The sequence below is a fragment of the Lonchura striata genome, chromosome 1 (genome assembly GCF_046129695.1).
Source record: "Lonchura striata isolate bLonStr1 chromosome 1, bLonStr1.mat, whole genome shotgun sequence".
NCBI lineage: Eukaryota > Metazoa > Chordata > Aves > Passeriformes > Estrildidae > Lonchura > Lonchura striata.
Window position 1 is genome coordinate 60,978,658 of NC_134603.1, and position 17,048 is coordinate 60,995,705.

At 39.5% G+C, this 17,048-nt stretch overlaps 1 protein-coding gene across 3 annotated transcripts in view; it reads left to right on the forward strand.

Annotated features, from left to right (window-relative positions):
* The window catches only part of INVS (inversin), a 90,607-nt gene that overhangs the window by 62,691 nt on the left and 10,868 nt on the right, over positions 1-17,048 (forward strand). For all 3 annotated transcript variants that reach the window (XM_021528681.3, XM_021528682.2, XM_021528683.2), the window contains 4 exons: positions 500-606; positions 3,789-4,001; positions 10,701-11,002; positions 12,319-13,126. In XM_021528681.3, coding sequence (XP_021384356.2) covers positions 500-606; positions 3,789-4,001; positions 10,701-11,002; positions 12,319-13,126 — 1,430 coding nt within the window. The remainder of the gene's footprint in view (positions 1-499; positions 607-3,788; positions 4,002-10,700; positions 11,003-12,318; positions 13,127-17,048) is intronic.

A 17,048-nucleotide genomic window follows, 5' to 3' on the forward strand; every position in this document is an offset into this window, starting at 1 on the left:
TGCCATTATTCAGGCAGTAATTGAAATTAGGAGCCAGAATAATTGTGCAACCTATAACAGATTTCTTTGTTATATGACGTAATTTCTCAGAAGTCAGTAGAACCTCATCAGTCAAAAGAGCTTCACCCAATTTATTGAAATTTTCTGTAGCTATTTGTCTTAGAGCATAGATAATTCCAGGTAATGGAAATGTGGTTTTCATTATGAGTTCTACAGAGCATGCTGTACATCTTTTGCAAAGAAAGCAACTCTAAGGCTAATCTTCTAATGTTATTTTTCAGCTGTTTTAGGTGAAAAAGTACTGGTGTTGAAATATTGTTTAAAAAAATTCATTTTTTAAGTGCTGTGTTCTTTTTATTTTAACAACGAAGTTTATTTAGAACTGTTTGTTCTTCATGTCCAGAAAAGCATTGAATTACACTATGATTTATGACTTTTATTGTGGTGTGGTAGAGTTTGGGGGTAATGTTTATTTTTGTTCTGTTCTATTGTTTTACAGGGCAGAACTGCCCTGCACTGGCTCTGCAACAATGGCTACCTTGATGCTATAAAGTTACTGCTCGGCTTTGATGCTTTCCCCAATCACATGGAGAATAGCGAGGAGAGGTACTGCTTGTCTCAAGGTGTTATTTTGTAATTGTGCCAAAGCACTGCCTCTATTTAAATGTTAAATGTTCAGATGCTGCAAGAGAATTGTCATCTTGTATCTCACAGGAGTGCTGCAACCTTGCTGCTTCAGTGTAAGCAGCTTTTCTGATGTGAAAGTTCCCTTCTTTAACTAAGACATTGCAACTTCAACTTTTATACTTCTCCACCATCTTCTGGAAGTATTTACTCACTCTAGTCTTGTTGGAAATATTGAAGATCTTTCTCGTTTATATGTAGTTGATGGCAGATATGTATGGACAAAGGATGAAAAGGCAGTTCTGCTGCTGTTGGAATAGCCTGAAATTTTACTTTTATATTTTATACAAGTACAGCAAGAAGAAAGCGAATGGGAGAAATATAATGTTATGTTTTAAAATGGTGACTACAAAGTACCTAGTAGTTACCTCTATTCTAATGGCCTGGTTTAAAAAAAAAAAAACAAAGTTTCCTGTAATCATAAAGAGACAGCACATTTGCATCTCTTTTCTTTGTCTTTCATTGACATATAAATAATAGATTTTTAAAAGTGATTTGGGTTGTGGAGTTCGAATTAGTCACCTGACTATGAAGATAATTACTATTAGCAGAAATTTCTAATGCCTTTTTTTAGAGTAGATGACCTCCTCATAATTATAAGATTATGAACAGCATGCCATATAAATTTGAATATTTCAGCATTTTAAATAACTTAAGGTGTTTGCAACCTCATATTTCAATTTGAGACTTCTGTACTTAACCCCAGGTTTTAATTGCTTTCTTCCTCTATCATTTTTCTTTAGTTCTCCACTCTAAACCACTCAAATCTCTCTTCATGTTCTTATTTCTTCTTGAGAAACACAAATGAAAGTATAACTAGTTTCTAATTAAGTAGTGTCAAGGCTGTCTTTAGTAATTTTTGATAGAAAATTGAATAAACAGTTTTAATTAAATTACTTTTAATAAGTGAGATTAAAAGCCACAATTTCGCCAGATTGGAGACTGCTGTTATCCTTACTTTGTAGAAATGTACTCATGATGCTCAAATATCAAGAAAAGACCTTAGCTGTGGTTGATTACAGTCATTCAAATAGTATATATTTTTGTTTCCCTTCTGGAATTAATATATATTTAATGTTTAAATCTAGATTACGCAAGATACAGCTAGCAGTATTCCAAATGTCTGCTGACAAACACTAGTGCATGTGCAGGACAAAAGAGATCCCCAGTATTTCTAGATGGATCAATCTTTTAATATAATTCTCCTAAAAATACATATAAAAATTGCATACTTGTATCTTAATAAATATCGAAAAACTTTGTGTTATTGTTAAGAGATTGGAAGTTTGGAAAGTGGAAAATCAAGTTGAGTGTTGTAAGAGAGAGGAAAAATAACCTTATGGATATGATTCACCTGTAGTTGGATGAAACTGGTTTTTAATCAGTAACAATTTCACTACATAGTGGCTTTTTTTCCCCCCAAATATTCCTATAGGAAAAAAAGCTTCCCTTCTTTACTTTCTTAGAGTGTAGTATGAGATACCAGTTAAAATGCTAACACAGTTGTTATATCTAAGAGATTAGAGAAGAGATAGAGCTGAGATTGCATCGATAATTTTAAAGTGCACTCTTGCTTGCACTATATCACAAGATATATGATCAAGTGCTAATCTGGAGGGTCTTGGGTTTGTTGTTCTTTTAAATTTATTTTGTATTCCAGCTTAATGTCCTGGGTGCATCAAGCTGCTGCTTGACCACCTTCATGCTAAATTGCCTATAATAGCTGATGGCTGATGTCTTCATGTGTTTCCCTGTGAAGCCAGCTTGATTTAAAAGCTATCTGCTTTAGAGAGAACCAAGAGAAAAGGAAATTTACATCAGGCTTTGAACTGAAACAACAGAGGAGTGTATGTAAGTGTCCAGTCATAAAAGCCCCTCTGCAGATTTGCTTTAATGATCTTTTTACTTTCAAAGGTAGCTCGGATGGAGTTAGAGAATCCATGTTTAAAAATATGGATCTTCATGACTGCTAAAGTAAACTTCATAAAGTTTATTTTAGTATCTTTTTTGTCTATAAAGTATTCAAAAGTAGGAGTACTTCAAAAATGTATTATTCTGAAATAACGTTCCTTCTGAAGTTCCCATTTCTAGGTTATCAAAAATCTGTATCTCTTTAAATGCTGTCAGCAGCACACCTTGACATCCAAATTTTCGTGTTATGTCATTGTCTTTATTCCTGCAGACACTTCAGTTCAGATACTGTTTATCCTTCCATCAAACCACTGCTTTGTGGCAGGTCCAATTGTGCTTTCTGTCTGTTTTTCTTTGCTTACCAGCTCTGCGTCCCAGCAAGTTACCATCAGCAAGAGCCCTAATTTTCACAATCAAATGCATTGACATTTGTTATTGGATAGTCTTATGTTAGATGGTCTTGATTATGGTTTGTGAGTGATGATTTTCAGTCACTAAATGTCTTTCCCTGAAGTTTCAGTCTTAATGAGGGAGATAGGTAGATTTTGCTCCTATGGTGACAGTGGGAAATTTGGAAATTATTTTGAAAAAGGCCTAGGTGTCTTTGCTACCATTAAAACCCAAAGCAATTTAATACTTTGAACACCTGTGTCCATTTGAAAACAGACTTAAGTTTTCCTAATATCTTAAAAAAGACATCCTTTGATATGGATCTAATCCTGCTGCTCTGTCTGCCATAGTGTCTTCAGTTGATGTTATAGATGCTAAGCCAGATTTGACAGAAGATTTCTAGAACTTAAATGCATATGGAAATAACACAAAAATGTTTTAACTTACTTTTTCTTTATATTTCTATATGAAATATTCAATAACACATTTTAAAGAATGCTTTTCTAAAGCATTTAACACTGTGAATGGGGCTTTGGGAGATTTAGTCCAAACACTTCAGATTGCCTTCTCCCCCCTTCTATATTAGGAGGCTAAAAAAAGCTTTAAACATAATCACAGTGCTTAGAATGAATAAGGTAGCAAGATAATGCCTAAAAAGATGAGAAAAACAGCCTAGTGAAATACTAGAAGTTGCTTTATTATGAAATGAGGGTGAATAAACACACATTATAGCTGGAATTCTAGATCAATAGTAATTGTTGTGGTTTTTGGTTTGTTTCTTTCTTTTTTTTTTTTTTTTTTAGATATACTCCACTTGATTATGCCTTGCTTGGTGAACACCATGAAGTGATTCAGTTCATGTTAGAACATGGGGCTCTGTCTATAGCTGCCATTCAGGATATTGCTGCTTTCAAAATTCAGGCTGTCTACAAAGGATACAAAGTTAGAAAGGCTTTTCAAGAGAGGAAGAATCTTTTAATGAAACATGAACAGCTGAGGAAAGATGCTGCTGCCAAGTAAGTCTGAGACTTGAAATTTACTCCAGCATATAGACATTTGTTGTAAGTTTGTATTTATCAGTGTATGACTGTTCCTCATCAGCTTTTGTCCCTCTTGGTAAAATTCATGAAACTGAAGGAAGCGTATCACTTCCATATAACTATAGACAGATGGAAGTTATTTTCCATATAGTCCCAGTTTAAATAACAAACTTTGTATAATATACTATAGCAAGGCAAAATACCAAAAGCTGAGGAAATAACATGTTAGAGTCCATGAACTTTGCCTGATATTCTGTATGATAAAAAACATTTCTCACTTTAAGGTAGTAAAAATAATTATTTGCTTATCAAGTCTTGATATCAGTGTTGAACAGAAATTAATCAGTAGCTGAGGAAAAAAAAAATGGAAAACAAACCAGGGAAAGCCTGATTTAGTAAGGCTTAACTTAATGTTTCTCTAGCAACCTGGACTCCTGGTTTCTATTTGCAACTTCATTTTGGGCCTTATTATTCTCTGCACTTATATTTTGTGGTCTTGATTTAGAGAGTTTCTGTGAATTGGTTATATTGGATTACAGGTAACTAACATATGCAATTCAAATTGTTATCAGCAAGATGTATAGGTTCTGGCTGAGTTTCAGCCCAATTTGAATGTGTTATGGTAGCACAGTGGTGAAATTCTAAAATCAGAAGGTACATAAATGATTATCACAATATGTTGCTTGCTTGAAGTTTATCCTTAAGATTCTTAGTATTAAATTAGCAGCTGGTTTCTCCTGAAGAAATCTGATCTGAAATGAAAAAAACATAAGTCTGAAAAGATTTCTGCATGATTTGGGAGTATTATTTTGATAAAGAGAGATCATATGAATAAACTACACAGTATAATTATTGTACCTAGAGGTATTTTTACTGCATCTGTGTACCACAGACAATTCAGCCACACTCCAGTCTGTATCAAATTTGGTAGTTTGATGTTCTGCATAATTGGCCAGCCAGACCTTCATTGTGTTTGGTTGCTGCTACTATAAAACAATTATTATTCCCCAGAAAGAGCCAAAGCTAGAAATACAGGGTAACTCATCTCTTACTCACATCTCTACATCCTGAAGTTGTAACCTGTAGCTCTCCTACTGTTTGCCTTTTCTGCTGAAATCAGTGTAGGTCAAAACTAGGCATGGAGAAGCTGCCCTGGAAATATTTCTTTTTAATGTGGAGAGCTCTTCTTATTGCTGTGTGGTCACAACCGATTTTACCAAATTAGATAATTTTATACTTCATGATGACAGTCATTTTTAGAAAAATCTCTGATCCACCATGTAGAAGTTTAAATGGAAAATAATTGTCTCATGGAAATTTGGGCATATTTTTATAATAGTTTTCCTTTGTGAGTTTTTGATGTAGTTTCTGAAACTTACTTAGCTGTTGTTGATTTGTTTGAAAACAATAGAAATAAAGTCTGTGTACCAAATACCATAAAAAGAGAATTACAGTACAATTGGAGTGTACAAGCAAATCAGGTTGTCACATAACAAATTTTATTTAATTGCAATTTTATGATCTGTAATAAACTGAAGGGGACATTATGTTGTCATCATTCTGCATCCCCATCTGTGCATTCCACAGCTAAAATTGGACAGGGTGTTCCTGCATACAGAAAACTATTATCCCCATTGGTGTTTAAAAATCTGGTCTCCAGATAAAAGTAGCCATTATGTGGGGACCCAGAATGATGGTGAACTTCTAGATTGAGCACACACAACCTCTCCCCAACTATTTCAGTGTAGATATTTAAACTTGCTTTGTGATATGTTACTTTAGAGAGTCTTTCTAAGATAAATCACTACTGAATCTACTTGGGTTTAGATAGTCTGGTTTTTTTCTTTTTGGTTTTTTTTTTTCCTTTTTACCATAACAAGAAGTCAGCCAGCATCTCATACCTGTATTATTTTCTGTTGAAATTACTATCACTGTCTTTAAATCCTATAGAAATATTTCTATACAAACATTTCTTCCCATGTTTTCTCCTATATCAAAGAAATCGTAATTTATAAAATGAAGTTTGATGAAGGCCAAAACAAGATGCACACTATTATGTCACTGAGCAAAGAGACACACCAGGAGACCAATTTGGATAAGCTGGGAATCCAGTTTACAATCCAAATTACAGAGCTCAAATGTAAAGGTGCAGTTTACAGAAGGCAGAAGCTGGGATAAACTGCAAAGGCAGAGTTTAAAAGCATTGCTGGGGCATGTAGATGGTGTCAGAAACACCAAAACTCAAATGGAGTTGAGACTTCAAAGAAATGTTACAGGTTACAAAGTGAGATTGTGCTTCTACATTAATAAAAGTAGTAATACATTAGTAAAATGTTGAGCAAGGAATGTGTGAGCCTGTTGCTGAATGGTGCATTTAGTGACAACAGACACAGGTGTGGCAGAAGTGCTCAATGCCTTCTGTTCCTCAATCTGCCAGAAGAAGGTCTCCCAGCCCTCTTTGCTGAGAGAATTGGTTCAAGGAGGAGCAGAACTGCCAGCTGTGGATAAAGATTAAGTCAGGCTTGAGAGAACTCAGTCCACACAAGTCCATGGGACCAGGTTGGCTGCATCCAGGGGTACAGAAGGAATTAACTGATGCCCTTAAAAGGTCATTTTCCAATACCTTTGAAAGATCACAGAGACCAGGGAAGGTTCCCTATGATGAGAGGAAAGAAAATGTTGCACCCAGCTTCAAGAAGGGCCAAAAAAAAACTCTAGGGAACTGTAGTCTGGTTGGTGTTTCTGGTCTCTGGGAAAATTTTAACAGACAAAAGTTGGGACAAGAGATTTTGTCCCAACTGGAAATAAAGAGAAATTCTTTCACCCTTGGGACAAGAACAGCCCAAAGAGGTTGTATGGTCTCTGTCCATAAAGGTTTTCAAGACATAATTGGATGAAAACCTGAGCCACCCAATTTGACCCTGTTAACCTTGCTGACTTCCTGAGATCCCTTCCAGACATTAAAAAGAGGATTTTGGTTTACTTATTGCAAAACCAAGTATTTAAGAAAATAATATTTATATGTTTAAAACATATTCAGAGAAAACTAATTTCCAATTTATTGAATTTTGAAAGCCTGCAGAACTCATTCCTCATTTGTTCACCTCCCCTTTCAATTTCTCAGGATAAATTCCTGAATCCATACTTCTGTTTTTCATTCTGACTTGTTGAAGTAAACTGATTAAGAATGTGGATGTAAAAGGGAAATGGATGAAAGTGAGTAAGTAGCTCATGATATTTAAGAAGAGAAGAACAGGAAGAAAATAAGCAGTTCAATTAAACAGCCCTCAGTAGATTTAGAAAAATGTTCTTATGCCAAGAGAGTACAAGTAGATTATGAGGTTTTTCGGAATTCTGGTAGTTAGCCCTGCATGCTGAGAAAAGATAGGGGAGTGTGGCAACAGGGAAAATAATGAGCTCTTCAGCAACCTGAAAAGGGAAAGCACATGTTGGAAATTTGATGTAATTACTAAAATTGACAGTAATAAGAACATACAATGATAAAGCATAACAAGCTGAGGTGGCAAATAAGAACTGACAAAGGATGTGAGGTAGGTATCACAAAAAACCATTGTAAACATACTCATTGGAAAAGGAAGAGTAAAAAACCAGTTGGTCCATGAGAGATGCTAAGTAAACTGAACTGTTCTGTGGGGGTTTTTTTACACGTCAGAAGAAATTACATCAAACTAACTCCATTTTCTTTTGTGTCTGAATAACAAGTTTTGTGGCCATAGAGAAACAGTAGCTGTCATCCAGACTTGCCTGAAGTCTTCATACTTCCTCATGGGAAACTTCTCATTTGTCACCTTTAAACTGGAAGTGTATATTGACAAGAATTTCACATAAATCCATCATGAATTTGTATTTTCATTTAAAAAGTAAATTTGAATTTGAAAATAGCACAGAGATGCAGAAGATTCTAAGCACCTTGAACACTAAATTAGAAATCAGAATGGTAGTAAAATACATACAAGAAATATGAGGGAAAAAATAGGTAGTTAGGTAAGAACTAACAGACTGCTCTAAACGTTCCTGTCAACACAGGAATACTGGACAGATTTTAACTGTTGTCTTAACACTTTTATTAAGGACTATCAGTTTAAAAGATAGTTATAGATCAGAGGCTGAACACATCATGAGTCAGTGGTATCATTCTTTTGAAAGTAATCATCATGCTGGATTGTGTAGCAGGAGATGCTGTTTCTACAACATGAAATATAACTGCTCTTAGTCCAGAGAAAGCTCTACCAGTAATAGGGTCATACCTGGAGATCTATTTTCAGTTGAGATTTTTTAAGTAAGTTTTTGGGGTTTTTTTGCAAGGATAACTTTAAAAACACTCTCCTTTAAAATATCCTTCAGCGTGTAGATAAAAAAGTTAAGTTTCTATTCTTAACAGAATAGAAAAGGTTGAATTCATTTTAGCAGAATCAAAAATGCAAAACATCTCTGTGTCTTCACAAATGTGCATGTAAGGCTGAAACTGTTCCTTTCCATCTGCTAAAGTCTCAATTTTCATTCTTTCACTTTTGCAACAAAATATGAGCTTATGACCATTCAGGACAAAATTGTGTTGCATTTGCAATTGAAAATGTTGGCCTGCCAGCTCTGTTACCACTGTTGAGCTGTAGCTGTCTAACTAAAGAGCCCAAATTTGGAGCCTGTTGGGTTCGCCAGAACCTCCCGAGAATGACTGAGAGTTAGAAGTTAGAACCTGAAGTTAGAATCTTGTCTGCTTCCTTCACTTGTTCCTGAAACCTAGCCTCTCAAATTGGACAATAGTAAAACTTGGAAATTTTAATTTCAATGAGATTCTTCACTGTAATACAAACTGAATTTCTGATTAAATAAAGCAAAACACAAAGGGAGGGTCTTATGTATTCAGGAGTCTATTATTCAACTAAGCTGTACTGTGACAATTCTGATGATGCTTTATGAATAGGGAGCTTTGAAATCCCTTCCCTTTATTCTGTCTTCAGTTTAATCTGAAAATTTAGCACACAGATAAAACCTTTAAAGAAAAAAAACACTTTTTACTTCTTGGTTTCTGGTCCTGTGTCATTTCAATAACTTTCCTGAAGTTATTGTTTTGGGTTGATCTGCTCATCAGAGGAGTGCAGGTCACTCCAGCTTGATTGCATATCACACAGCCCATCTCACACTTCGTTTTCTAATACCCTGAATAGAGGACATTGGTAATAGGCTACCTATTCATGTGAAGAATAGAAAATTACTATTCTGTGAATAGCAAGATCTGATTTATCAGCTCAAACGGCACAGTAATGGCAGTGAGATCCATAGTGTACAGAGTCCCAACATCCCCACACAGTCCGGTTGTGGAATGCCAATATTAATTGAAAGCAGACACGTTTTTTTTCATGCCAGAGGGAATACTGAATCCCAGGCTGCTAGGAGTGTATTTTTTTAGATCAATTAGCAGCTTTTCAGGTGCAAAGTTCAATCAGCTTCTTCTGCAGAGCATAGTTGATAAGATAGCACTGACAGATAAAGTTAGGGCTTCTCGCTGGCAGCTCGTGCTGCAGTGACACGCGCTGGCAGTGACACCACTCACAGGAACTGGGGCTGGCGTGCTGCATAACTCACCTGTCACACGCCATGCTGGGAGGTGATGTGGCAACAGTCTGCACACTGTGTTGGAGCACTGGAAGCAAGTTAAAATACCAGGCAGCTACATGATACGGCATTTACCGCCTGTCCGTTCCAACAGGAAAAGTGTCACTTCATCCAACAACCAGGGCTTAATTTATAAAAACGAATTCAGTGGGAGGTAGGTATGTAACGTTTGCCGTGTGCTGGTGGGTTTATTCTGCTTGGTAGGAACAAGAATTTAAAAGATAAAGTGCAATGATAGCCCACTACATTTCAAAATGGGCTGCAAAATTTTATTCAATGGATGCACCTTTCCTAAGTTTGTCCAAAATTCTCTTTTACGACTACATCATTAAAAGATGCATGACTTATTTAATTTTGGAAATCCAAATGTTACCATTGTAATGGCATACTATGTGCACACAAGTTTTTAATTCACATCTCATGTTATCAGTATTTGTCATTTAAATGATATATAATGTTTATGTAGAATTAATTATCCACCAATGACAAATAATAGCAGCTAGTTAGTACCAGTAGCTAGTTCAAAATTGGTTTATAATTGTCTGTACTGACACAAGTATGAAAAAATAATTTTCAAAGATATTGTGTCTTCCATTAAAATTTTTTTGCTTTTCAAATACACTGCAGTGCATTACTACTCACATGAAAATATTGCTCATTAGTAATTACAAACACAGTTACTAGTGTAGTGATTCTTTTTTAAATACTGCTTTTAATTTTTGTTTATTTATAAACCTCCCTAAATTTAGTTGTTTTCAATAAATGAGTGTTTTAAGATCAGTCAAAACAACTGCAAATTGAATGGGCAGCTGGCTGACAGGGACTTAACCTTCATCAGGCTGTAACTGCAAGTCAGTTGTTGTTTTGGATCATGCTAAGACATTTCAGTGCAATATGTGTCCTTTTCTCACAAAAAAAGATGTCAAGTCAAGGTTTGTTGTGACAATGTCAGATTTTTAGAGAGGAGTGTGTTCAAGTTAGATATATGCTCCCAAGATTTAATCTTCAAAATTCTTATGGTATGGACTGTAATTGCAGGAAACGTGAAGAGGAAAGTAAGAGGAAAGAAGCCAAGCTGCAGAAAGGGATGCAGAATGTGGAACAAAACAAGTTTCAGGTACAACAGAATCCTGCAAATCGGGAGAAGGCCACCAGTGTCCCACGGTTACCCAACAAAGCAGCTGACACACCGAGCAAGAGGCTTCTGTCCCTCAATGCTTCACAGATCCAGCCAGGGAGAAGCAGCAGAGGTTCACCTAAAGCTGGTCCTGACAAAGGGACCCCAAAGGAGAGCTGCCTGTCAGCAGAGCCTCAGAGCGGAGGCCATAAGATCAGGCAAGGTTTGTGATCTTTTTTAATTGTGCTGTTTATCTGCTTTGTCCACTTGGGGGTATTTTATACATAGAATCCATTTTGTCTTTCTGTGATTTCATATTCTTTTATCACTTGAGCAATTTGTGCAGCAGGGTAGAGCTAGATACAGATTCTTTTACTCTGGGTGAAGTAGTGGAAAACACCAGTACAGTGTCTTACAGTGCATATAAAAATACCTAGAATATGTGAAAACAGGCTGTGGGCAATTGTTCTATTAGTCGCACCATTCAGAGAAAATAAGATTAAAGATATTTGACATACCTGTGGTGTACATAAAAATGTAAATGGAGAAATGGTAACTGGCTTTTAAAGTAGATTTATCCTCTCACTCAATTCAAACGGTGTTTGAAAGAATGCTGTGCCTTTTTTAGGTATGCATCCTTTTTGTTGAAGTGATGCCAGGAAAATGGATGCAACAAGGATCAAACCATGAAGTTGTATAGTCAGTTCTCATTAGGTGTTTTAATCAATGCTCTTGTGACCAAAACTTTAATGGACTTCATTGGTCATTTTATTGGAATTAAATAAAAATTTAGACCCTTTGGGCTGTGAAAACTGTGATTCAGTTGTTGAGTGTTTTCTGATCTAGTTATCCAGTCAAAAGGGTATCCTGTAAAGACTTTACAAATGTAGCATGGTTTCATCAGGTTTTGGATGATCCAGATGATTTTCTGGAATGACAGTATATCAAAGACCTCTTTCGTTTCCTTTTCCCTTCCTATCTACTCTGTAACATCCTGTCTGTTACATTTCATCCTCTCTGGTCTATTTTTTCATTCTCCTGTTAATCTCCAAGCAGACTGGAAGGTGACTGGAAGATGGGGAATTTTCAGTTTTGCACTCCAGTCTGGCTTCCAAGTCACTCTCATCAGAGTGTTTAGAACAGTGATCACACAGCAGCAAGGGAGAAATAGGAAAGACTTTATAATTTCATTCAGGATGTCAAGCAAAGTACTGAGAAGCCAAGTACTTTGGGTTTCCTGGGTCAGTGGATTATCCTGTGCCAGGATACAGCATGGATAGAGCAGGAATTTTTCAGGCATCTAACTCAAAAGTAATGTTAGAAAGAAAACCATTTGTAAAACATTAAGCAAATGAAGGTGTTTGGGACTCTACTGAGACAGCCAATCATGTCCTCTTCTGATTCTTTGTGTTTGCATTTTTTGGTTCATTTAAGTGAATCCTAGTGTGCCCCAAAGATAACTGAGCAAAAAAATCAGAGACATAAATTATGTTTTGCTGTGTAAGAGACTGAATTTGTTTTCAATTTTTCTGTCTAAAGATTCACTGAGGAAACACACCAAAAGCAAGTCAAGTTGTGTCCATTTCCACTGTGGCAAAGCAAACGGGGTAATAAAAGCTGAAGTGAAACATCAGGTTGCAGCTGCTTCGGAGCCGGCCGGAGAAAAGCACAAGGAACACGCTGTCGACACAACGGATGCCTGTGCTCAGAGGAGCAGGAGGCTTTCTGCTTCTGCATGTAGGACTGCCAGTGCTGGGGAGAAGCTGAAGGATCCGAGTCAGCCTCCCTCTAGCAGGAGGGACCACGGTGAAGGAAGGGCTGTGTGCTTCTGCGATGTGGGTTGTACCGGTGGAGCGGTGCAAAACTCAGAGCTGGGCGAAGCTTCTTCCAAAGGCAAAAGGCACCAGCAAAAACCAAGAAATAAAGAGGTAAATGATAAGAGATGTTCACCAGCTGGTTCTAGTAGACCAGGAAGTGCCAAAACAGTGTTTGTAAGCACCAGAAATGACAGCCTGCATGCTGCAGAACAAACTGTCAAAGTGGGAAACAACGAAATGGCAAAAAAGGCCTCTTCATTATTGTCTGCTCAGGCAGAACCTACCAGGACTGTGCCAAGGAACCCAGTAGCATGTTCTGCTTCTGATGACAGTTTGAACTTGGAAAAAACAGGCATAATTGGACCCAGGAATGCAGATGATCAATTATGTTCAGTTCCATGGCAAAGTACAAATATTGAACTAATCCCTTTAGAGATTCGAATGCAGATCATAGAAAAAGAAAGAAAAAGGAAAGAGCTTTTTCGGAAGAAGAACTACGCTGCCACAGTCATACAGAGGACATGGAGAAGGTAAGATTACTGCTTCAGTGGCTAGAAAAGAATGATGTAGAAGTAGATGTGAATTAATCTAGGCTTGTTGGCAGTGTGCTTTATTTTGCTTAGAATGTTGCCAGTGCCAAAAGAGGCTGTTAATAATCTTTCTCCACACAAGGGGAAGTAGGTTCCAGTTGCATAGAATTACATTAGTAACTTCATAAAAAGTGTAAGGTAAATGATGACTTTTAATAATTGGAGAAATTGTTAAACTTCTGTTTCAAGCTCTGATATTTCTTTAGAGAGTACTGTCCTGGGTTGTAAGATAAGCTTGTATTCCATTTGCCATCTGTCGAAGGCGAACCGGTTGGACAGGTTTTTTGTTATCTCTCTCAGAGACAATGGTTTGTGTATACACCTTCGACTGATTCAATGAAGGGGGTCCCACCCAGAGGGGAGAAGCAGCTCTCTCCCTCTTCTTCGCGGGACTCCGAGAGAAACAGCTCTCTCCCTCTTCTTCGCGGGACTCCGAGAGAAGCAGCTCTCTCTCTCTCTGCGCGGGATTCCCGGGGAAAGCAGCTCTCTCTCTCTCTTCGCGGGATTCCTGGAGAAGCAGCTCTCTCTCACTCTCTCTTCGGCGGCACTCGCAGCGAAGCAGCCGGCGCGCAGAGGCGACGGCAGCGGAGCTCAGAGGCAACCCCGGCGCAGAGGAAGACCGGCCCCCACTGCCACCAGATCTTCAGAGGGAAACTATACCCTTCTAGAGATCACCACTGCAGCTACAATTCACCAGCCACTGCAAGGGAAGCAAATTGTCCCAGTAGAACTGATACTGGCACCCCGCAGGTTCTGGACTTTTTTTTTTTCCTTTCACTGGTTTTGTTTGTACCGATTGCATTTGCCTTTTTAAATTGTTGTCTAGTTTTCTCCTAGTAAAGAATTGTTACTCCCACTCCCATATCTTTGCCTGAGAGCCTTTTAATTTAAAGATCCTCGTAATTCAGAGGGAGGGGGGTTTGCCGTTCTCCATTGCACAGGAGGCTTTGCCCTCTTTCACAGACTCCTGTCTTGTCGAACCAAGACAGAATTTGGCGCCCAACGTGGGGCCTGAGGGCATTGAGAGGGAAAAAGGATTAACAGTTCTTAAGTAATTTGGTTTTGTTGTGTGTAAAAACATCTTCAGCATCACCATGTGGTCTAGTTTACCTTGGTTTGGGTGGCATGTGATCGTAGCTATACTTTTCCCATTTGCAGACCCTTATCTAAAAATGGGTCCTATAACTAAGGCTACGGTGTCTGTTATCAAGTTTGGCTTCTGGGTTAATTGGGTGAAGAATTCATGGATCTTTAATTTCCTCTGGAAGGCAGGTACATGGATTCATAGCTATCACACGTTAACTGTATGTTTTTGGGGTTACTTTAATAACGGTACCTACTGCGAGGAAATAGCACCTGGGCAAACTTTCTCTCAACCTTTTAACCATCTTTTTGGGTCTGCTCCACCAGTTCTCAAAGGGTTAAGATCCTTTATAAGTGCTAATGATACCATACAATGGGTGGTGTTGCTGATAGTCCTGTTATATTTAGCATTCAGAGATAAGGGAAGATTAACCTGGATAACTACCCTCACACCTACACCACAGACTCGAGATGCTGCTGCTCCAGAGCCTGACCCTGCCCCACAGCCCACCTCAGAAATGAACCGCCCAGATTGGGTGAGGGTTCTGGTTAAGGAGATACGAGAGATGCTGAAGGAGTGCATTTCCCCAGCTGGTGAGAAACCGGCCCTTTGCCTTGAGGAGGGACAGTCTAATAGTACAGCTGTGGAACCCACAGATGTTACAACTGTCCAGGTTCCAGCTGAACCACAAAGGCAGTCACGGTCAGCAGCAGTGGCCCCGGTAGAAACAAGGAAGTCTAAGGTGAAAGCAGAGCACCCTGCAGATAGGGACAGGAATGGAGGAACCTCACAACCCACAGGAGAGCCAGAGATTGCTATCATCACCGAGTCCCTGACGTACAAAAGTCTTCGCAATCTGCATAAAAACATTGTGCGACGAGGGCGTGAGGCTTATGCTACCTGGCTACTCCGGGTTTGGGATCTTATGGGTACAGGCGTGCAGCTGGACGGTGGTGAGGCAAGGAACTTGGGACCCTTGACCCAGGACTCAGGTATAAATCAGGTTTTTGTAAGGGAACCAGGGTCCCTTTCTCTCTGGGAGCGGCTCTTAATGAGTGTCAAGAAGAGGTTTATCCACAGAGAGAGAATGCAAGAGCACCATCATAGAATGCGCTGGAAGACCCTCGAAGAAGGGATCCAACAGCTGAGAGAAGTGGCAGTATTGGAGGTACTCTTTGGGAGGGATAGACGACACAATAATGATCCTGACAAAGTCAGGTGTACGGGACAAATGCTGTGGAGTCTGGCAAATCTTGGGCCATCTCAATACGCCACCTTCATTGCAACGATCAATGCTGACACCCACCGGGAGACAATAGGTTCTGTTGCCAACAAACTTAGGAATTATGAGAGTATGATTAATGGCCCAATGCAGGCTCATATCTCAGCTGTGATTAAGGAGTTTAAAGAGGAGATGAAGGAAGAGATAAGGAAGGTTAATACAGCACCCGTGAGAGTCACAGGCCCCAGAATCAGCACCCAACAATCCCCAGCTAGAGAGAGAGGGTACACCCCAAGGGCTAATCTGTGGTTCTTCCTGCGTGACCATGGGGAAGACATGGGGAGGTGGGATGGGAAACCCACTTCTGTCCTGGCAGCACGGGTCCGTCAACTCAAGGAGGGAAACTCTAACCGGGGGAGTTCCACCAAAGTGAAGGTAGCCTCAACCTCCCGTGACCAAGCTTGTGGGTACGATCTGTCAGACCCCCTTGAAGGGACCTCTAGTATGTATGCCCAGGGAAGGAATGATAACCAGTGTTAGAGGGACCCTGTCTCTAGCCAGAGAGAAGCACGGGAAAACCGGATCTTCTGGACAGTGTGGATCCGATGGCCTGGCACATCAGAGCCACAAAAATATGATGCTTTAGTTGATACTGGTGCACAGTGTACTCTGATACCATCGGGACATGTGGGGGCAGAGCCTGTTTCCATTGCTGGTGTGACAGGGGGATCACAACAATTGACTCTGGTGGAAGCTGAGGTGAGCCTGACTGGGAAGGAGTGGAAGAAACACCCTATAGTGACTGGCCCAGATGCTCCGTGTATCCTAGGCATAGACTTCCTCCGGAACGGATATTACAAAGACCCAAAGAGACTCAAGTGGGCTTTTAGAATAGCCGCTGTAGAGGCAGAAGACATTAAGCAATTGAACACCTTGCCTGGACTGTCAGAAAACCCCTCTGCAGTAGGACTCCTAAGGGTGGAAGAACAACGCGTGCCAATTGCGACCTCGACAGTGCACCGCCGGCAGTATCGGACGGATCGAGATGCCGTGATCCCCATCCACAAAATGATTCGGGAGCTGGAGAGCCAAGGGGTAGTCAGCAAAACCCACTCACCCTTCAACAGCCCCATCTGGCCTGTGCGCAAATCTGACAAAGAATGGAAATTGACTGTGGACTATCGTGGCTTAAATGAAGTGACTCCACCGCTGAGCGCTGCTGTGCCGGACATGCTAGAACTCCAGTACGAGCTGGAGACCAAGGCAGCAAAGTGGTATGCCACCATTGATATTGCTAATGCGTTTTTCTCCATTCCTCTGGCAGCAGAATGCAGGCCTCAGTTTGCTTTCACCTGGAGGGGCGTGCAGTACACCTGGAACCGACTGCCCCAGGGGTGGAAACACAGCCCCACCATCTGCCATGGACTGATCCAGGCTGCACTGGAAAAGGGTGAGGCTCCAGAACACCTGCAATACATTGATGACATCATTGTGTGAGGAAGCACAGCGGCAGAAGTGTTTGAGAAAGGTGAGAGGATCATCCAGATACTACTAGA